This window comes from Coregonus clupeaformis, chromosome 3 (assembly GCF_020615455.1).
Source record: "Coregonus clupeaformis isolate EN_2021a chromosome 3, ASM2061545v1, whole genome shotgun sequence".
NCBI classification, from domain to species: domain Eukaryota; kingdom Metazoa; phylum Chordata; class Actinopteri; order Salmoniformes; family Salmonidae; genus Coregonus; species Coregonus clupeaformis.
Genome location: NC_059194.1, coordinates 19,041,873 through 19,065,171, shown reverse-complemented (window position 1 = coordinate 19,065,171; position 23,299 = coordinate 19,041,873). Strand labels below are relative to the sequence as shown.

Genomic DNA, 23,299 nt, shown 5'->3' with positions numbered 1-23,299 from the left:
CTGCATTTTCTGTTACACTTCCTTATCATAAGAAACCCAACACGAGGTGACTAAATTAGACAACGAATTGAATCAGCATTCACATTATGTTTCGTGATATTTTCTATTTATGATAAGAGTAAGCTACAATCACAATGGCAATAAAACAAACAAACTAAAAAAAAACTGCAAAAGGGTAACACATCTTCAAAAAGGTAGCAAAATGTTGCTTATTCTCTAAAGTTTCCTCGAAGTAGTTATTAGTCATATTGGTGATGTTTGTGGTAGCCTAATACACGTTGACACTGTGTAATAATTGCGAAGTAGGCCCAGCATAGTGGAGGATGAGCTCTTGAAATAACAATACTTCATGAAACAAGGAGTTGAGTTTACTTTTGAATGGTTGTCTACATGGCTTTAAAATGAATCTCAATAATGACAGCAATCAAACCGAAGCGTTTTAAATATGATTTAGGTCGTTAGCTTTGCTGGACGTAAAATTGAGCTGCATCAAAATAAATCTGGTCAAATTGATTTCCTTCCTACATTTAAAAAAGCGAAAATCATTTTACATAATTTTAAATTCAAAAACATGAAATAATTTAGTCACGGGAAAAAAATGCATGAGCAAACAAACCACTTGTGCTCAATTACCAAAATATAGGCCTATCAACCCTGTTAGATTTTTGTAATTTATTGAAAACATTTAAATATATTTCTTACCGGGTAGTCCATGCTTTACTGAAGAAGAGGTCTGGAGTCTTGGGCGGTTTCTGGGTGAGTGAGATGTCTCCCTGAAGACTTGTCTCTTCAGGCCCTCTGCGCCCAAATGTTGATTGGGATGTGTATTGAGACGCAGACTGCGTATTCGCCAGGCTGCAAGACTTATCCTTGTCTGCCTATTATTGCTTCATGTTACTGACTCCATCAAGCTCGAGCGGATCTGAAATTGAAAATATATGGCCTACAGGTCTTTAGGAAAATTTTTTAGGGGGGCTCTTTTTATGGAAAATGTTTGTTTGGTGTAGCCTAAGAGCTCCAGCTGGTGGATGCTGCTATAAGGGCAACATTTTCACCAGGCTTGTTAGGGACAACAAGAAGCCCAGAAAATGATATTATTCCAGTTTAATTTCCCCCAATATTTTTTTCTGACCAGAATAACTTTCATTTTAGGGTATATTTGATGAGCCTCAATGCGCTTGCAAAATAGTGACTGGCTTTGGCTACAGCACAACTAGGATTCCAACTTTTCTCTCTAAATTAGGTCAATTATTGTTTCATACATTGCATGAGCATAATGAATAACACATTATCAAATGAACAATAGCTCACTTGAAAATATGAAATAATCCCATTTGGCCAAATAAACAACCCTGCACAGTGCATTTGATTTCGAATGGAAGGCTATTTCCCTCGTCGTCTGCTGAAGGTTTGAAAGTGGATTTTTCTTGTTAGCTAATGTGGCCAAAAGTGGTAACTCTTCAATTTTTAATCTGATAATTTTCATCTCGAGCTCTGCCCTGTCATCAGATCACACGTCCCAGCCTCCTCCGTCCCCGAGCTAAATACCTCTCTTTGTTTGTTCAAACTTGTGAATTATATTTTCTCGGTGCCTTGTTGTTGTTTAGATTTTCTATTTTCTATAAACGCACTGGTGCATTTGATAACGGAACACAGCACATCATAAACAGGACTGTCTAGACAAACTACAATGGCGGATCGAACATGTCAACACAATGCGTAAAAGAAGGTGAATGGGCTGGAAAAAATAGTAGGCCACATTTAAATATGTTTAATGTACTATATTGAGCCAAGAATAACATTGTTATTATCGTAGTCATAGTTAGCCAATTGTTATTGACATTATGATTGGTGTTGTTGTTATCTTATGGAAAAGACAGATTGTTGTAGATCTGCACAACAAATATTGCAAAAGTGCAAATATGTACCTTATCAACACCTACGCCCAGAGCACGACGACATAGGCCTATCATTTAGCCTATCTCTCAATATCATTAATATAGCCTATCTCTCAATAGGCTAGAGAATAGTTTTGCAGTAGTTAATCGTTGTGTTTATGAGAGAGTCGTAGAACATTGCACAGGTCAAAATAAAAACAAGAGGCTAACATTGTATTGGTATTATTGATTATGGTAATGTTTTACGATATAGAATATGTTATGTAGGTCTATAATCACTTTCCACTGCATCAAGAGGCGCATCTTAAACGTCCAGTGCTGTGCATTGTTTGGCTATACATAGCACTCATGAGTATTATGTGTCAGAAGGTAATGAGCTCGTGCCTTTGTTGTGTGGTCCAATTCCGGTTTGTTGATTCCAGTGTTATTTCAAGCACCAGTGATCACTCGGGGACCTTGGCTAAAAAGCAGACATGTATTCAGCAGTTAATCTGACGGGGCATCTCGCCCTCTCCACCGGTGCATCTCCCTGCGTCTCGACTCATATGTGTATTGGAGAGGGCCATTGTTTTCGCTTTAGATTAGTAGGCCTAGTAGCTAGCATAATCGAACCCCGATAGACACACTGTCATTCCCTGCACTATAGACTCGATAAAACTCACACTAACACTTCGATCAGCACAAAAATCCTTAACAAAACGTTTTGAACAATATATTTACTTCCATGAAATAAAACACAATAGTTTATTTATTTTTTTGTTGAAAAAAAACGAAACAAAATTCCGTACCAAATAGTATACACAGAGCAAAACCAATTTAATTTCGCAGGAACATTTGAGGCGTTTTTTATACGCAGGATTTCTACTCTAAATCGATATTCACACAGACATTTAATAATAAATTTATAATATGTTAGAAACACACAACTGGTGCGTTTAGTATGTACATTCCCTTGTTTGCAAGCAAAACATTATTCCTTTAGGGTTTTCACATGCTTTGTTAAATTGAACCTTGAGAAAACTGGAGAGAGCAAGAGCATTCGCCTCAGTAAACTGGAGATGATATTTCGATATATATATACAACCTTTCAGTCAATTAACGTCCAAAATTAGAAACCTCAAAATAAACAAGCTTAGAAAGTAAAGTACCATACATTCTCCACTCGCCGGTGTAGAACAGAATATTAATTAGGAGAAAAAAATGCCTAATTACTTCCGTTTAAGTTTGGAACTCCATCGCGGGTTTCAGTGGTTTAGTATTCTAGTGCCCTTCTGAAAACAAAAAATAAGTAGTCTCTCGTTCCTCTGACTGGGGTTCGTGTATTCTCAAGTATTACACTGGTCTATCCACGGCGTACTGGCACGCGCTCAGATTTGAGACTGGATTCTGAACACTGGTGTATCCAAAACTCGAGTGCTGCTTGGCTTTCAGTCTCAGGCTAGCCAGACTGGAGTTACAAGTGTCCCTGTACACATAAGGAGGGGTCGGCGGGGCGTACGGGCAGGTTGGCGTGGGAACTCCCGAATTCAGAGAGGGGTTGCTAAGGTTGTTTAAGTTATTGAGGCTGTTGAGGCTCGAACCGGGTACGCCAGTAACCGAGGACGGCACCATACTGGAGGTCATGCTCATTGAAGAGATGGAGTTCGGCGGCGAGAACATCGTCTGCGATGACAAAGGGTTGACGTTCATGGAATTGAAAAAAGGGAAGCTTTTGGTGGACAAGGAGGCCGAAGTTAGCCCTTTGGCCGCCCAGTTGTTGTATGTGTAGCTGGGGTACATGTCTTCATAGGGCTGCATAAGTCCATTGAACTGAGGACCGAAGCCGTTCTTGCATAGCTCGGCTTGTTGGTTTCTTTCCCTTTTCCTCCATTTTGCTCGCCGGTTCTTGAACCACACCTACGACAAAGAAAAATATGAGTTCAGAATTTGATAATAGGCTATTAATGCAATATGTAGACCCCATGCGCTTTATTTTATAGCCAACAGGCCAACGTAAGTATTTTAGGACTTGTTGGCTATCCTGTGCAATTCACAAAAATGTAATTGATGGGTAGCCTAATTGGTCTGCAAGGAACCAGATGTGGTATTCATGTGTGGCCTTCAGATGTGTCTTAAGTCAAAATCAGACTGTAAATCAATTAAATTAATTTCTCACAAATGACAAATCTCGACCTTATAAATATGCAAAAAATATATAAATATACAACTAAAATTGTTAACACAGGATATGCCAAAAATCTTTAACGAGTTATTCTCAAACTTTTAATAATTTACATAATCAAAACAAGGTATTGCTTGAAAAGCATATACAATCATATGTTGGATTGCAACTCTACAAGGCCTAATTGAGTCACTTTCTCTCATGCAGAGCATTCTGCCCTGATTCCAATAGAATCCCAATACACATACAGCGTTCCTAACTGTCGTTGGACCATCTTAATGTGGTGTCTGAAGATGTGTATTCCTCCATATACTGAGACAAAGACGTTATTATACAACACGAGAGTGACAAACGCAAAATACAAGCGTTGCACCTCATTCACACGAACATAGTAACAAGATTGGTATCTGTCAGCGGTGAATGTTAATAGTCCTAACAGCTAACACGTTTATTAGCCTGTAATTATGCTTTGTTTTCTAAAACAACTAATAACAACCTAATTATGTAGTTATCAGCAATGTCAGATATCCTACAATACTGTGATATTATAGCCTAAATATAGGAAATGTGTATATTTAATCCATTCCCATTTAATCCACTGCAGAGATATTGACAGTTTTACATGGAAAAATATATGCGTAAAGTAGGTGGATGGCCTATCATTATAGATTTCTCAAAAAACAACACATTATAGGCGTAGCCATCTAATGTATGGTATTTTACTATTTTGTGACTTGTTAATTGACTCATATAATTGTAAAGAATAACCTGTCTGAGTATTTGTTTTTTAGGCAGCCTATTAACTACCAAGGATATTATGAATGCAACTTTATTTCCCTAAGACAACATGTTTTGGCAGTGCGTAATTATGCGTGCCTAAATTCCCTGCGAAATAATACACATCCTTGCCTCAGCTCCATATATGAGTGGCACAAATCACCCGAAATTATACACATGAATGGTGTTTGTTTTTTCTTAAGGGCCTTACCCTGACGCGGGCCTCTGTGAGGTTGGTCCACACCGCTATCTCCTCTCTTGTAGACATGTCCGGATAGCGATTCCTCTGGAACGTGGCCTCCAGTTCCTGTAGCTGCTGGCTTGTGAAGTGAGTCCTCTGTCGCCGCTGTCGCTTCTTTTTAGAAGGATCATCTGAAGAGTCGTCAGTTTTGCTCTGGCCCTTTGAGTCTTTCTCTGTGGAGACATTAAACAAATACTACATCAGTCATCGTCGGGTTGGTCAAAGGCATGAAGTAGCCTATTCTGGGTGGTATTATAAGAGGTATCCTCGTAAAATTGGAACCCATTTAAAAACCTTTGGATCAAATGTTACTCTCATGGTAAAACTACTAATACTGTAACGATTCCTTATTTGAAGCATGTAGGCTACATGCAAATTAGTTAATATAGCCTACAACGTGACTACAAAACAATGTCAGCATGAAATTGATTGTTTTGTTTTATTTGCACAATGGTAATACTATACAAATGGTATTTCAAAACGTTTATACATTTTGTAATTCATCGAATATAGGTTTACATTTAAACAATGTAAATGTCTGATTAGAATTATTACACTTATGAAAATATGCGTAAATACATTACACATTATGAGAAAAATATATATAACTTCACCGGAGTCAAAGGTGGTTAGGAAAGTAACAACAAGTTCCCTGAAACTTATGGAACCAATTACTGGCGCAATCACAATATCTGCATAGTCAAAAAGAGAGTAATCCTCTGTCTGTCCAATAGCTTAACTATTTGCAGACATAAAATAATAACGTCCTCGGTCTCAAACTGCCTTTGTTGAGAGAGGCTGTAGGGAGACATCTTATGTTTCCTATCAACAGAAAAACGGCCATCCCTCCTCTCAAAGCCATGTGCTGACAGTACTCTGCACCACGGGGTGATTCTTACCTACGGACTCCGGACTGGAGGTGTCTGATACTGTGTGCACCTCTAACCGGTGTTTGGAGTCCACAGACCGCTGCAACGGCTGCAGACTAGAGGCCATTGCTAGTGCCGTGTGGTGCGTGGAGGAGAGTTTAGTCCCGGTTAGGTGGTGGTGGTGGTGATGGTCCAAATTCAATGGATCCTTCATAGAGTTCATATGGATAGGATAGCGCGCAAAACTCGCTGCCAGAGGCGGATTAAGTTCCCTCAGTGCAAGCAAAAAAAGAGAGACGTCCGACGAATAGGGGAAAGGGGGAATCAGTGGTGTCAAGATTTACAGCAACACCTCTCCTCAAGCAATTTAATGTTGGGAGAAAAAAACGTTGTTTAAACGGCTTAAAATGTCTTTAGAAGAAACCCAGCATTATTCGTGTTGGATGAAAAAGCAACGGCGTTTTGATTAACGCAGGAGCAAATATATATATCGGGCTGATACTGCTAGCTGCGCGGAGTACCAGAGTGACAAGGACAGGTAGGTGATATTAGATCCAGAGGCTAGGCACACTACGCCGCTCGCTCTTCATTTCAGCTGTTCGCTGCGCCCTGTCTGTCCCACTGTGCCTCTCTCCTACGCCTTTGACGTCACCGAGAGCCCTCCCATTTTTTGACAGGCCGTCAACGTGGATATGACGGTTTGCCCAGCCAACCGGTGCGCGGGGAACTAAGAGATGTCTGCCAATGTGTTTAAGCGGGGTACGGTACGGTGCTTATCTTTCTTCCAAATGAAAGCATGTAAAGAGAGACGGGATGCACGGTGTAGTGTAGCCTACCCACGACGCACCGAATGCCCGTTTTGCAGAATTGAACACTAACCCAACTAAGGCAATCATTTCTAAAAATCAAGTCAAACAAACAGCATGATGCATTTATTTGGTCAACATTGGCCTATTCATTGTGTTCTTGCTAATCTTATCTTCTTCCCATTGAAGAAACGAGTCAATAAAGATGACCGGATGAACTGACCTTTCCATAAACAGTCATCTCTAAGCAATGCGCACAAGAGCAACGCTACAGTATGTCTATGATGGGGATACCGTGATGCGCTGACCCCATGCAGGGACCAGTTCACAGAACTGATGTTTTCACTTTCAAGTTGTTGCCAATGTCGATTCTACCAGATAAATGATGACCAGCAAAATCAACCATATCATAAGTAAAGTGACACAATCTAGTCACACATTTAGCCTAATTTGTCACCAATTGGGTAAAAGTTAATTGGCCTTGGCTTAGGCCATAAGTGACCATTTCATTCTAGCTCGTCAAAATTACGCAGTTTATCTCGGTCCTTAGCAGGGTATCCTGTACGTTTGGACCTCTCAGCGGTTCTCAGGGAGTCGATTTGTAGTGGTTTTTAATCTGATAAGACTCTCATTTGCCTAGAAATTTGGTATAAGGACTTTTAATGACTTCAAGCTGATTTCCCATTGAATTTTCGCTAATTCCCTCAAGATCATGACGCATAAAAGTAAAGTAAACATATGTCCACTATCCTAGCAGATAAATGGCCGTGTGCATGGAGGTTATTCTCTAAGCAGGCTTTTGACAGTAGTTGACATGTGACCACTATACTTCCCCTTAGGCCTGTGTGTTAACATTGTAAATGCAAACAGCATTCAACTCTTCATTCATGCAACATTACATACAATTATTCGGAAGAAATTCTTGTCAGTCCCTACATGTCCGATAATAGATTCATTGATTAATTGATAATATATTATTGTCTATGAATGCATTGCTATTAATACTATTACTAATAATAATTGCACACAAATTCTTCATAACTTGAGTTGATAAAAAAAAGGATTCAAATTGTTGCATGCATCTTCATAAGGCAATAGGCCGGCATGTAAACTGCTGAATATTTAGCCTTACGCGTCTTTTCTCCCCATTCTCGTAGATATCAGGATATGGGCTACTAATACGTTATTGGGCTAATCCCGTGAAAGCCCTTGATATACACCTCATTTGCGCTCTTATGGGAGAGCCGCCTCCGGACCATTGAGGACGGTAGCGAGAGCTGTCGAAACCAAGGGTATGATTATTCCTCCATCCTCCCTCCTTATAAAAAATAACTTCGTGCTGTGTGTTTAGCCACTCCACTGTAGGTGCATATGTAGCTGGCCGATAATATATGCAATCCTTGACTGAAGATGTGAATTTAGCCTGCATGTCTTCATTTCATCATTAATTTCTTCAGTTTATTTTGAGGATTCTCGCGCATGTCTATCCGTGCGCCCCTGTCAGGCATATCAGGTGGATTTTATTTGTTTAAATCCCCCTTATATGCAATTCATTTGGGGTCTAATGTGTCATGATCTAAGTGGTGACCCATTTTATTTGAATATGACATAGGCCTAAAGCAATCACCTGCATTCTGCGTGTTAGCGAGGATTTCGTGAACAATTTAGCGGTTGAAATGATTACCCAGAATGACTGATTTATGTTTTAAAATAATAATATAAATAATAGGCTAAAAATAATAATAATAATTTCAAAAGAAAAACATATAAATGGCATAACAGTCTACGTGTATTATGTAGCCTATGCAAGCAAGTGAAATGTTGATTGCTCAATTATTTCTCTGAAAGTAATACTAGACTTGCAGTGGATTATCGGTTTCCGCTTCTTTTTTTACCTTCAGAATGCTTTATCTCTCTTCTGCGGATTAGCGCGCGCGACACGCCATAGAGGGCCATTAATTAGCAATTCAGTCAATATAAGGGAGACGACAAGTCTTTTTACATAGGATTAAGGGGACATCAGATTCCTCCATTAGTATATTCCTCCTCACGAATAAGCTTTCATTATACATTTAGTTTTCCCTGGAGTCAATCTATCAAGACCTGCATATATTAAGGCCGGTGTAAAACAGTTGAAAGGGGATCCCAATAATCAGGTCGCTTGAGTGTCTCTTCACTCCGGTGCCTACATTTGCAAGCCTCGTTGGCTCATCATTGCATTACTTCAAATAATGATGTGTTTCTATTTATCTTATTATTGTTAATCAATGAGTGATCACAACGCCGTCCTTGCTCAAAATGCTGCTATGGAGCAAAGTAGGCTCACGGGATGATGCGTGCTTTGTCACTTGATTAGATCCAATGAATGAAATAAAATGAGCTCAATTAAGAGTTGCCAAACTGGTAATTCGTTTAGCACTTCAACAAGATTCGTTTTATGTCATTCCCTGACTACACAATCAATTAAATCCACTCCAACCTTACTGACCTGGCACAGACGAAATAAACTATATTTTTCGTTAATGCAGCCTATACTCATACGGACAATAGCAGTTTTTGTTTATGTGCATATTTCTGTGTATGCATTTAAAATGCTTCATCATATTTTGGCATAGGCTAACTGATATGGGCCACAACTTGGTGTAAGATACATAGATACAGCATGGATATCCACACGAGTGCAATATCAATTACAGATACTGTAAGTTTCAATGGGAGTCTCTTATAAAATAAGAGTTCCTTATAGGCTAATTGAAGAAATAAAATTAAGTAGCATATCATTCATAGGCCAAGGGTCAGCTATTAGACTACTTAATACGTAAAATGAAGAAGACAAGATAACATGACAACAAAAAAAGTCGTCCATATATAGTGTCGCGTGTAATTTCTAACCCCTGGCACGCTTAACAAAAGCTGGGTGTATGAAGATAGAATTGATGCTTAGGCCTTTCCCTACTCCCTTTCCCAGTCGCCCACTACTGCACATCCATACCCAGCCACCAGGTGCCACTCTAAGACAGTATAAGACCACTTTTCCCATTTTAACTGAACTGAAACGCCTATATAGTCCTAGACAGTTCTCTGATATTTTGGGAACGAACACGTAGGCCTATGAGACAAAAAGTGACAATTAAAGAAGAGAAATGCATCGTATTTCCTGCTATGCAACGGAACCAAAACGTGAAATGATGCTGCTATAGTCTCAGCATCTGTTTTCTGCAGTGGGCGAAAATAATGTCACGTTGAAGTGTGGGGATGGTGCGTCAAGCGTTACACATATATACTCACCTATTTGTGCACAAGTTGATGAAAGCTTGCGGCGTTGTGAGTCCATTGTCGCAATTAAAGGAACAGATTCTGGAAAAGAGAGGGACTGGATTTAGCATGAGAATGCTGAAAAGGTTGTGTCGATTACACACTACCTTGTGTGCTAAAAAAAAATCGCACAATTATTATTCATTTACAATCAATACATTGCAGTATAGGACCAAACACAATTTTCACCTATATGTTTTCATAATTTTTGATATGGCACTATACACTATTTTCCTAAAGTTTCCTCAAATATCCAACATTTGAATAGGCCCCATAACATAAACTGCTCTTCAAATGTGAGGCCCATGCAGTCCCACAGAAAAGCAGTGCAACGTTTCACACCGTGCTCTGTGGCGGGGTTGGTGTAAAATGTGTCAGGCATCATGCAGCAGTTTGGGGCGCTGGAAGTTGAGTGAATCCGCAGTAAAATCACGGGATTAATGGCTGATTGAGATGTCTGTCGGTGGGATATTACAAAATTCATTATCGCAGCTCTATACTAACTCGATATGAAGTAACACAGATGGGATTTTATTAGACCAGACCTCCGACTGTTTGCTTATGATAATTTAAGATGGGAAATTTGCATGCAATCATGCTGTTAACCGTTTTTCCACTTCATTCTTTTTCTCTCTGGACCCGCCTGCGCCGCACGGAACTGCTACGCGCCTCACCTGCTTTGTAGCATGCATCTGTGATTTTATTCAAAAGGGTGAGAAATTGGAGGTTAAGTTTCCCATGGCGTGTACCTGCTAACCCTGGTTTGAGTGGAGCAGGTTCTCCTGTATTCCGCCGTAAAATGAAAGATGGGGTGTCAGGTTGTAAGGTGTAAGGTCATTGCAAATCCCTCGTGTTATCTAATCAGCAGCAGTAATACGATTTCATTCATATTTCAGCAGGCTCCCCTTAGCCACTTCTCCATTACAACTGGTTTGGAAATGGCATTGACAGGGAATAGCCGTTTCAAAGAAGTCACACATAGAAATATCGAAAATAAATGTTTGCCTGAATAAAATTACATGGCCCTAAAAAGGAGCAGTAGCCTTGTATGCTCATGGGCCTGTTTGTGAGAAAAGTTAGAAGTTCAATTGATCATATTCATTCGATTCATGTTACTATCAAATAAATTACAAAGTAATAACTGAGTAATAATTCAATTAATATTGCACGATTAGGAGGTAAATGTACCTGGTTGTAGAAGTTTATTTTAACTCCAATTTAACTTGCATGCATAGTCAGCGCACATTTTGGCACCCCCATGGAAAATAATATACATTACTATGTAGGTCTCTCATTATGTCAACCATTTTACTACTACTAGGCCTAGTACTACTACTACTACTATTACTCCTTCTACTACTACTACTACTACTACTACTACTACTACTACTACTGCTGCTGCTGCAACTACTACTACTATTACTGTTGTTACTATTACTACTCTACTACTACTACTACTACTACTACTACTACTACTACTACTACTACTACTAGGACTACTACTACTACTACAACTACTACTTTTGCTGCTACTACTACTACTGCTACTACTATTACTTCTACTACTCCTCCTCCTACTCCTCCTACTACTACTACTACAATTACTACTACAATTACTACTACTGCTACTACTACTACTACTACTACTACTACTACTACTACTACTTCTAGGCCTACTACTACTACTACTACTAATAATAATACTACTACTACTACTACTACTACTACTACTACTACTACTACTACTACTACTACTACTACTACTACTTCCTGGCCTACTACTACTACTACTACTACTAATAATAATAATACTGCGGCTACTACTACTACTAATACTGCTACTCCTACTACTACTACTGCTGCTACTACTACTACTACTACTACTACTACATTTACATTTACGTCATTTAGCAGACGCTCTTATCCAGAGCGACTTACTACTACTACTACTACTACTACTACTACTACTACTACTACTACTACGAATAATAATAATAATAATAGGCCTACTTTATCATTACTACTTATAATGGGCAAAAACAATACATAATAATAAAAATAATAATAATAATAATAATAATAATAATAATAATAATAATAATAATAATAATAATAAAAATAAACATTAGGTCAATTTAAATGTGTGTATTGTGACACCATAAATGTCTAATTACTTTTATCATAAATCATTACATTCGGTCTATATTCGTTGTTAGCCTAGTTATAAGCCTAAATTATCAGTATTTAGCTATATCATCATCAATGTGCCTTTTACTGGTGTAAAATATTTTGAGGGTATTACTATAATAGACATATAAAGATAATATAAATAGCCTATATTATATTTATTTCAATCTGAGGCATGTCCAGTTTGAGATTACGAATGCAATCACAGCAATCAGTATATGCAACGCAACTGATGTGCAATCAGTCCAGTAGCCCACAACCAATTGTTGAATCAGAAGCTATATTTGAAGGTTCGATGAAGGCTTCTTTATTTCTGTAGTTTGCACCATTCCCTTCAACACCACGAACAATCTCAGTCCAGCCTGTCTGCATTAGGAAAATGAATAGCCATATGTTTTTGTATTAGGCTAATTAAAGGCGCGAGACCACGAAGTCCAGTCCATTCCATGTTCCATTCAGTGCTAATGATACATCATTATCATCTGGCGGATTTGTAAAGTGAAACCTGCCACGAACTCACTTATCATGTCCTTTCATGTTACTGCGGTGCTGATGAAATTCACATCAGACTTTCACAGATTACGTCGAAAAGGCTAACCCGAGGTGGAACGAATTCCTTCACTTGCATTAACTCACATCTCGGCAAAGAGTATCCTCAGCACTTACCAGTAGTCGACGACGCTAGCGCTTTTCGTCCTTTCCTGTTTTATTCTTGTCTGGTTAAGAGGTAAATTCCACACCGATGGTTCCGCTTATCACCTTTCAGATAAGAACCGGAGACAACGAAGTTCCAGGTCCAAAATATGAAAGTTGCTGTCTGCCTCCCGAAGAAAAAAAGTCTCAGAGCTACTTAGATGTATTTTCTTTACCGTTTATTGGATCAAAACTGATGACACATATGATTTTATAACCATCTAGCTACAGTGCAATTAAAAAGAGTGAAGCAGGCGCTGTCACAGTAGGGCATTCTCTTCTTGGATCGTCCTCAGCGGTAACAACTTTTTTTCTCCAGACAGACACTCCAAGAGTGGCGCATTTTTCTCTCTCTCTCTCTTCAGCTTTGAGACAGAGCGCCTGGGTGTGTGTCTGTGTGAGTGTCAGTGGGTGTCTTTATCTGCGCCGACGTGCATGTGTAGTTAAAGACAGTATAAACTTAGAAACGCTCAATTCACAACCACAATGAAATAGAAAATAAAATAAACGAAATGTAACAGCATTGCATGAAACCTCATTAAAACACATTGACTACCCTTTGTATTTTCTTGTTTTTAGGCCTTTATTAATTAAAAGAATATATCAAATATGGAATTAATTCAGTCTATGTTTGCATAAGAAAATAGGCCTAGGCTACATATTTTTTTACTCTATAATTCCCGTATAAAATAGCCTATACTATTAATATCTCTCAGTAAGATTAGGGCATTTGAAGCCTATGTTTATTTATATCACTGTTATTTCAAAGTCAATCCTTTCTTTGCGGCCCACATAGGCTACAGGCTACAAGACATTTGCTGGAAGAGCGCCTTATACATGTTGACATTTACCAGAAACCACTCGCTAACGCTATATATTCATGAATTGATTACATGTACTAACCAGCATCACAACAATAAATTATAAAAGTAGGCTAGAATTTAGTTGACAGGTGCAAATATGAGGATTGTGAATGTTCATATCATGATAAAACAAATATCTGCCATTTGAAACAGATTTACAGTGTCAGTTTAAATTACCATGTCTTAAATGCTCATTAAAAACATTTACATAAACTTTTTGGCAGTTAAAATGAATCATTTTTGGTGTAAGATTTTTGGTGTAACAGAGATAAACATTTATATAAATCATAAATCTAGTTTGTAGGCCTTCATTTTAATTGACACGTTTTGGGTTAGACCTTATCTTATATTTTCTGCAGAAGCGAACAGCTGGCTGGGATGCAAATGCTCTTTATAGATCCTTAAAATACAGACTGATATTCCTTTCGCATCTTAAGTGAGCCAAGCAGACCGGACGTACATTTAACGTGCCTAATCCTTCTTTTAATTTTTTTGTCATACTCCCATTAAACAAGTAATTCATGCACACAACCACATGGGAATTTCGCGGCAAAGGTGCATTGTAGCAAAACACGCACACGACAAAGGCCTTGTATATCTTATGCTTTTTCCACATTACCCCTTTAATTTAATGATGCGCGCAGAATACCATTACGCATAATATTTGAAACACTTTCCTAACATGTAGGCCTTATAGCCTTGTGGGTAAATTATGCATTCGACGTGCATGTCTAATGGAATATTGTAAAGATATGATTATACTGGTGCTATCATTTGCGTGTAAGGCGTCTGAGCAGCGTGATGACAAGGCAATCGGATTAGATCTATGGACACAGGAAGTCAATTACCCTTATTTATGAGAGTTGCAAGGCTGATTTTCTCTGCGTCCGGTCATAGTCATAAAACATGTCTATAGCCTAGTTAAATAACACGCACATTCATAGGCTATTATGAATTAAGACACGCACACGGTAGCCTGTAATGCAGAATTGTTAAGCAGCTATAGGCCTATATTTTCTGTTCTGCAACGCCCTATTTTAATATCAGGTCAAAAAAAAATTCTGAAGATGACCTATACACACCCATTATATTTGATCTCCGTGAGGGCCTACAGCGAACAAGCAGGATTCCTAAATCCCCCAACTCTGTTATCAAATATATCAACCTGGCATGCATCCCTTTGGTACATCATGCCCAACCCCGCCTGTCATATCAGAAGGGGGAAAGGTGGCGTCTTGAGAGTCACGTTGTTCTATAACCGCGCTTACCTTCATCTGGAGAATAAAAACGAGAGTCTGCCTTCGCTTTCTCACGAAGAAAGGTGCAAAAGAGTGCCTGAAGTTCAGTAAAGGCTGCTTGCTGCTGGTGCTATGAAATCTTTTGCCTCGGGGGCAAACCGGCTGCTTCTTTTCATTTCAAGCACTTATCGATTCGCTGTTGTCATCTTTGGCGACGCAGAAGGACACTTGAAAGAATTTCTGATGGGGCTGTGATGTGAGAAAGGAGGTGACCTGACAAAGTGCGCTCTCCTGATTCTTAACGAGCACATCAACTACTTGGCACACATTCAGCTGTCGACAGCAGTACAGTTGGACATTTACATTTTTTACTTGTGCATACTCTATAAACTTTTAGACATGACCCTCTCCCTTTCATGTTTATGGATGTATTTTTTATTCCACTATATGAATGAGTAGCCTAATGAAGCCACCATATAACCAAAGAGAGGGCAAATAATATGGGATTGACTATCAATTGCTGAACTAATCAATCAACTCCATATAGTCTATTAATTGTGAATATGGTATAATAAACATTGCATTGCAAATGGAATTAGTAAAAACCTATGTCACATGCATGTGAGGGTTTTCTTGGTTGGATTTAGATATAGCCTACATCTACTTTTATCTTCCTAAATTATTTATTATTTTATGTATGTTACATTAGTAAATGCTTCATTGACTGTGTTGTGCCAGAGCAGGACAGTCCTCTCACTCTCTCTCTAGGCCTTGTTGCTTTGAGCCCAAGAACTAGAGTGTTTTGTGGGGTGGGAGGTATAGGGGGTGAGTGATCACTGTGTATAGCACACATTTGTAACAGATAATTTATCACTGATTAAATTATCACTCACCTGTACTACATCAGTGGAGGCTGCTGAGGGGAGGACAACTCATAATAATGTCTGGAATGGAGTCAATGGAGTGGTATCAACCCCATCAAATGTGTGGTTTCCATGTGGTTGATACCACTCCATTGACTCCATTCCAGCCATTATTATGAGCCGTCCTCCCCTCAGCAGCCTCCACTGATACTCATGCACCATAATCAGAAGAGTTGAGATATTAAACTATTTGGCATTGCATCACACATTTCCCTCTATTCAGCTCCATAGTGTCATTAATATTAAGCCCCTGACACAATGTGTTATAAGTCTATTTCGAGAACACTTTATTTCTTCTGACATGTAGGATAAATAGTTTGGCATATCCAATTATTTTTCGTGCCCTAGTTTCTAGTCATTAAAGTCAAACCCAGCGTAGACCATGAGGAATCAATTAAAGTATAGTTAATTCGGACTAAAAATGCCCCAAAGCAGAACGTTGTGCAAATGTTTCTCACCTGCACTAATCAAATCTCTACATCACTACTGTCAATACATTCCATTCCAGGTTGACATGGACTTGTACATTTCTCATACCATCTCCCACCCCAAAACACTGGACTATGCATGATGACACCATATGGTCCACTATCAATCTATCTTTCAGCATAAAATCTGTCTTTCAGTGGCAGGATTTGGTAATGTGGACGTGAAGTCGATTAATCAGGAGTGTACGTCTGCCTGAGAAACTGGGTTGCCTTGTTTTCTGCATCAGCCCTCAAACCCACATGCGAAGTGTCGCCTAACGTAATGTCTGGCCGGCACTCTGTTGCCATGTAATAAAACGTGGAGTCAAAATGGTATTTCCAAAGCCACAAATCTTTAAACAAATCAGTTTATGTACTGCTAATATGTTAGAAAGTAATGGCTTGGAAATCAGCTTAATTTACCATCGCTACATTTGAGTGAGGAGGAAAGGGAGGGAGAAGAAGAGAGAGAGAGAGAAAGAGAAAGAGAGAGGGAGAGAGAGAAAGAGAGAGAGGTAGGGAGAGAGAGAGAAAGAGAAAGAGGGAGAGAGAAAGATTAGAAACTCACTACTACCAACCCCTTCAGTGGAAAAAAACAAAACTGTATTTCAATTGGCCCAGCATTATTCTAAGCCAAATTAATAATAACAAGCTGCCTGTAAATTAACCAAATGAAAAAGATGACTCCTGGATAGCTCTTGAGCTTGTTGAACGGCTTTCTGCCTGATCCTTATTATATCCAAGCTGTGTCTCAACACCCAAAGGGAAAAGATGCAGCATGACAGTAGGCTAGGCTACTAGTACAGTCCAGCTAAACATGAGTCTGTGGTTTGAATTTAATAGAGCTGGCACATATAATGACTTACATGGTTGCCTGCACTCCCTCCTGCCTACCAACTAATGCAGTGTATATTTAAAAAGTACTCAGATGTTTGCCTATACTATCTTCTTTGTAATTATCCTAGCCTTGAGTTCCCCCCAAAAATGCACCGCTGATGTCATGGTGGTTTTGGCCATTGACTGCTCTAATATGAATCTCATACATTACAACGGCTTCCAATGAGAAAGGATTAGTTTGAATTAAATTTGGGCCCATGTTGACATGTGAACAGATTTTCTGTTGTCATTTCTGGTCAGATTTAACAGGCATGTCTGTATTCTTTTTGACTTAAGACATGACATTGCTATGGTCAGACGTGATTTAAAATGTTCCAGAGAACAACAAACAATCCCCCAGGGAAGTCAACCCACGCTCATATAGAACACAATGCAACCTTTTTTAATATGAGTGCCAAGATCCCACAATCAGTCTTGCAAAATAATGATGGACACAGATACGGGCACGTAGCGTGCTGATCTTAATCACAGATGCAAGGGGACCAATAAATTGCTCAAGCAGTTCGCGGATCAATTCCACAAAAAATCTATGGCGAACTGCCACTAACCTGCCGAAGGGGAACTCGGCCAAGAATGAAATTGGTGTAATAAAAAGACTATGATACTTCCATCTCATCAATAACATGTAAAACAGATCAGCTACACGCTAACTCCCCTGACCATGTACCTCAGGTGTATCGCAGGGCGCAATCAGAATCAGCTTAGCGGTAATTGGTCTACTGAGGCAGAGAGAGTGTGACTGTAAGGGAAAAGAGGGAGAGAGATAGAGATAGATGTTGATAGTAGAAGAGGAGCGGAGAAGAGATGGAGAGATATATGTTGATAGTAGAAGAGGAGAGGAGAAGAGATGGAGAGATAGATGTTGATAGTAGTAGAGGAGAGGAGAAGAGATGTAGAGATAGATGTTGATAGTAGTAGAGGAGAGGAGAAGAGATGGAGAGATAGATGTTGATAGTAGTAGAGGAGAGGAGAAGAGATGGAGAGATAGATGTTGATAGTAGTAGAGGAGAGGAGAAGAGATGGAGAGATAGATGTTGATAGTAGAAGAGGAGAGGAGAAGAGATGGAGAGATAGATGTTGATAGTAGTAGAGGAGAGGAGAAGAGATGGAGAGATAGATGTTGATAGTAGAAGAGAAGAGGAGAAGAGATGTAGAGATAGATGTTGATAGTAGTAGAGGAGAGGAGAAGAGATGTAGAGATAGATGTTGATAGTAGTAGAGGAGAGGAGAAGAGATGGAGAGATAGATGTTGATAGTAGTAGAGGAGAGGAGAAGAGATGTAGAGATAGATGTTAATAGTAGTAGAGGAGAGGAGAAGAGATGTAGAGATATATGTTGATAGTAGTAGAGGAGAGGAGAAGAGATGGAGAGATAGATGTTGATAGTAGTAGAGGAGAGGAGAAGAGATGTAGAGATAGATGTTGATAGTAGTAGAGGAGAGGAGAAGAGATGGAGAGATAGATGTTGATAGTAGTAGAGGAGAGGAGAAGAGATGGAGAGATAGATGTTGATAGTAGTAGAGGAGAGGAGAAGAGATGTAGAGATAGATGTTGATAGTAGTAGAGGAGAGGAGAAGAGATGGAGAGATAGATGTTGATAGTAGTAGAGGAGAGGAGAAGAGATGGAGAGATATATGTTGATAGTAGTAGAGGAGAGGAGAAGAGATGGAGAGATATATGTTGATAGTAGTAGAGGAGAGGAGAAGAGATGGAGAGATAGATGTTGATAGTAGTAGAGGAGAGGAGAAGAGATGTAGAGATAGATGTTGATAGTAGTAGAGGAGAGGAGAAGAGATGGAGAGATAGATGTTGATAGTAGTAGAGGAGAGGAGAAGAGATGTAGAGATAGATGTTGATAGTAGTAGAGGAGAGGAGAAGAGATGGAGAGATAGATGTTGATAGTAGAAGAGAAGAGGAGAAGAGATGTAGAGATAGATGTTGATAGTAGTAGAGGAGAGGAGAAGAGATGTAGAGATAGATGTTGATAGTAGTAGAGGAGAGGAGAAGAGATGGAGAGATAGATGTTGATAGTAGTAGAGGAGAGGAGAAGAGATGGAGAGATAGATGTTGATAGTAGTAGAGGAGAGGAGAAGAGATGGAGAGATAGATGTTGATAGTAGTAGAGGAGAGGAGAAGAGATGGAGAGATAGATGTTGATAGTAGAAGAGGAGAGGAGAAGAGATGGAGAGATAGATGTTGATAGTAGTAGAGGAGAGGAGAAGAGATGGAGAGATAGATGTTGATAGTAGAAGAGAAGAGGAGAAGAGATGTAGAGATAGATGTTGATAGTAGTAGAGGAGAGGAGAAGAGATGTAGAGATAGATGTTGATAGTAGTAGAGGAGAGGAGAAGAGATGGAGAGATAGATGTTGATAGTAGTAGAGGAGAGGAGAAGAGATGTAGAGATAGATGTTAATAGTAGTAGAGGAGAGGAGAAGAGATGTAGAGATAGATGTTGATAGTAGTAGAGGAGAGGAGAAGAGATGGAGAGATAGATGTTGATAGTAGTAGAGGAGAGGAGAAGAGATGTAGAGATAGATGTTGATAGTAGTAGAGGAGAGGAGAAGAGATGGAGAGATAGATGTTGATAGTAGTAGAGGAGAGGAGAAGAGATGGAGAGATAGATGTTGATAGTAGTAGAGGAGAGGAGAAGAGATGTAGAGATAGATGTTGATAGTAGTAGAGGAGAGGAGAAGAGATGGAGAGATAGATGTTGATAGTAGTAGAGGAGAGGAGAAGAGATGGAGATATATATGTTGATAGTAGTAGAGGAGAGGAGAAGAGATGGAGAGATAGATGTTGATAGTAGTAGAGGAGAGGAGAAGAGATGTAGAGATAGATGTTGATAGTAGTAGAGGAGAGGAGAAGAGATGGAGAGATAGATGTTGATAGTAGTAGAGGAGCGGAGAAGAGATGGAGAGATAGATGTTGATAGTAGTAGAGGAGCGGAGAAGAGATGGAGAGATAGATGTTGATAGTAGTAGAGGAGCGGAGAAGAGATGGAGAGATAGTAGATAAAGGTAGAAAGAAAGGAAGAATGAGGGATAAAGAGCAAGAGGGAGAGACAGAGAGCAGTTGCGCTAAGGACCTGGGCCTGTTTGCATAAAACATCTTAAGTGTTTCCCTTAAAGATTTCCCTTAAGAAATATTTTCCCCTTACCTAAGGAAATTGTTTAAGGGTGTTGCATAGAGCCCCTCAAACATTTTCCTTAGGTAAGGGCATACTTAAGGGGTTTTATGGTAGTTTGAATGCATACTGTAGATGAGGTAAAGAGGTCAATCGAACTCAACCAAAACAATGGGGTTGCCATGGAATCGTGAGGAGGAAAGGGCCATGGGGGAAAGATCCCGAGTAGCCTCATTGCCCCCCAGCAAAATTAGTCTACTTTTAGGATATTGTTTATGTGTATTTCACACTATGTTTAGGTAAAAATCGGAGTATAATGCTTGTATGGATGTCAACCCCAACACATGTTCATGTCATCATTACCAATCAACTGCATTACAGTTAAAAAACGAATTTCACTACCACCAGCGATTTCTGTATGCTAGCGATGCTAACCAGTTTATACGAACCGGAGTTGGCATTTAGCAGTCACTTCTTCTAAACCTGAAAACGGACAACTTCTACATGTCTACTTTCCATTGACTCCTTTACCACATCTATGTATGGCAGAAATAGTCTCTGGTTACCATGGAGATAACCTGATTTACTGACTGAACATCTTGTCATAGAGATTGCATTTTGGGGGACTGCAAAATAGAACTTCTACATTCAAGACAGGAGAAGCAAATTGATTCAGAAGATAATAAAACACGTTTTTTTTAGTGACTTCTTTCTCAACTTGTTTCTTTACTTTCTAGCATGTCAAGCTAACTTACAGAGCAAGCTAACGTTAGCTTTGTAGCCATTGATTGTGCACCTTCCATTGTTTAGCTAAGTAGCTAGCTATCTATACACCTAGTTAGCTGGTTGATGTTTTCCTTTTGCAACCAGAAGGGTTTCCTACGAAGCAGGTTTGAGGAGTTAGCGAGGTAACTTTGGTCCTACAAAAGTGGCTCAATTTTAGCCAGGTAAATTTATATGGCAACGAATCCTTCAGAACTAACCTACTCTGGGGCTAATCTAACTCACGGCTAACTCCACTTACCCTGAATGAAATGACTGAGCCGCGAGATGAGGACCAATGAAATCAGATTCCCTCCCTCTTGCAAAAATAATAATGTTAAAATATATCAAGGACCTCAGCCACCTGAGCCACGGCTTGTTCAACCCGGTACCATCTAGAAAGCAGAGACAGTACAGGTGCATCAAACCTGGGACAGAGTTTGTAGTACTCTAGACCGGTCTGGACCACATATTGAGTGTCTCGGTCTTGTCTCGGGTGTAGGATACATTTGTACTCAGTCTTGACTCGGTCTCGGACAGTGAGGACTCGTAATTTCTTCCTGAGACCAGCCGAGACCAGCGGAGTAAAACACTCATAAGTATTACCTTCCATTCAGTCAGCGCATATAACCGCTTCGCCAGGCCAAATATTCTTCAAACCTTAATACAGTATCTTAACAGTCTATAGACATGTTTGCGCAGTGGTGAACCTATAGGCCTTCAGTGTGTGACAGGTTCGTGATTCTGAAAAGACAGCAACCGTAATACCAGCGCAGGCCCAGTGGTGTAGTTGAGGCTATATGCAGGTATAAACCGTATACCCACTTTTCTTTCAGTGGGCATTGTTGTGTATACTCACTTCCTAATCCCTACTGATGCGTATCAAAGTAGTGTAGTGGAGGTATACGACTTATCAATTATGTAGTACAATAGAGATATCATGCACAAAGTAGCCTACACAATCGCAAAGCACCTGAAATTTATTCACATGCGCGCCACACACATAGCCTAGTTTCAGCGGAATATCATCTGCAGGCAGCAAGAGTTTGCAGCTCTCGACTGGTTTTGGCATGGAGCAGCTCACAGAAGAATGACATCGGTAGCCGGTAGGGTAGAAAAGACGTTTCAACTTATGATATCTACCAGTAAATGTTAACTAAGGCAACAATGGGTATGCAAACCAGGTATTGAAAAAGTTTAGTCCAAAGTGTTGGTTAGTAGGCTATTTGTGATGCGCAATTGTCATCTTGTACTGTTTGTATCAGGGGCGTAGACATGGATGGGCCTGGGTGGACTGAGGCCCACCCACTAGGGAGCCAGGCCCTGACAGGCCCACACAATCAGATTGATGTTCTATAAAAAAAAAGGTGAGATTTTGAGAGTGAAAATCTAAAAAATCTATAGGAAAACAAATAAGAAAACATATTGGAAAAGTTTTTGCCAAAATTAGAGTATAACCACTTCTACAGGCACCACTACACCACTGCACACACAGCATGATGTTAAAGGATAAGCATTTCATAAACTCAGACATAATAAGCCAGTAGGTCACAATCATAAGAATACAAAAACAACCATTAAGCATTTCCCAATCGAAATGTACAACTGCCCATTGCAAAAAATATTTCACGTTTAGCACACAAAGTAACTGATGACCTAAAGTTTAAAGTGGACATGACAGCGTTTTAACTACTTTGAAGATATGAAACAAACAGACAATCATAATATAGGTAAAAATATATAAAATTCCCAGTTTATGCTACAAAACCAACTTTATAAGAGTTTTTAAATAGGTTCTATTTGACTCAACATTCCATGGCGTACACTAAGGCATTGTTGGCAGAATAGATGGATGCAGTTCAATGCATGATTAATATAATTCAACAATACATTTCTTGGTAGTCAAAACAATATTGCTATCAGGTTGTAAATCACAGCTGGCCTGGTACATTGTTTGCTGCCTCCACTCGGGATGCACTGTTTCAGTTTCAATAACTCAATATTCTGGACAAAAACAGACTAATGTAACTAAGGCTGGGAATGTCAATACAATCAAACCAGCAAGGCAATGATTACA

General features: G+C 39.4%; 1 protein-coding gene across 3 annotated transcripts; it reads right to left on the bottom strand.

Annotated features, from left to right (window-relative positions):
- Positions 1-2,628: 2,628 nt before the first annotated feature.
- LOC121541548 (pituitary homeobox 2-like) lies at positions 2,629-15,242 on the bottom strand. 3 transcript variants are annotated; one of them, XM_041850647.2, is made up of 4 exons: positions 15,079-15,242; positions 10,041-10,109; positions 5,048-5,250; positions 2,629-3,794 (listed from the first exon to the last, which is right to left on the bottom strand). In XM_041850647.2, the coding sequence occupies exons 2-4, from the start codon at positions 10,084-10,086 to the stop codon at positions 3,231-3,233; spliced, it is 813 nt and encodes a 270-aa protein (XP_041706581.1). In that variant the 5' UTR covers positions 10,087-10,109; positions 15,079-15,242; the 3' UTR covers positions 2,629-3,230. The 3 variants fall into 3 exon arrangements, with proteins under 3 accessions (XP_041706581.1, XP_041706571.1, XP_041706563.1); XM_041850637.2 differs by lacking the exon at positions 15,079-15,242 and adding an exon at positions 12,921-13,338; XM_041850629.1 differs by lacking the exons at positions 10,041-10,109; positions 15,079-15,242 and adding an exon at positions 5,977-6,549.
- Between the last annotated feature and the right edge of the window lie 8,057 nt (positions 15,243-23,299).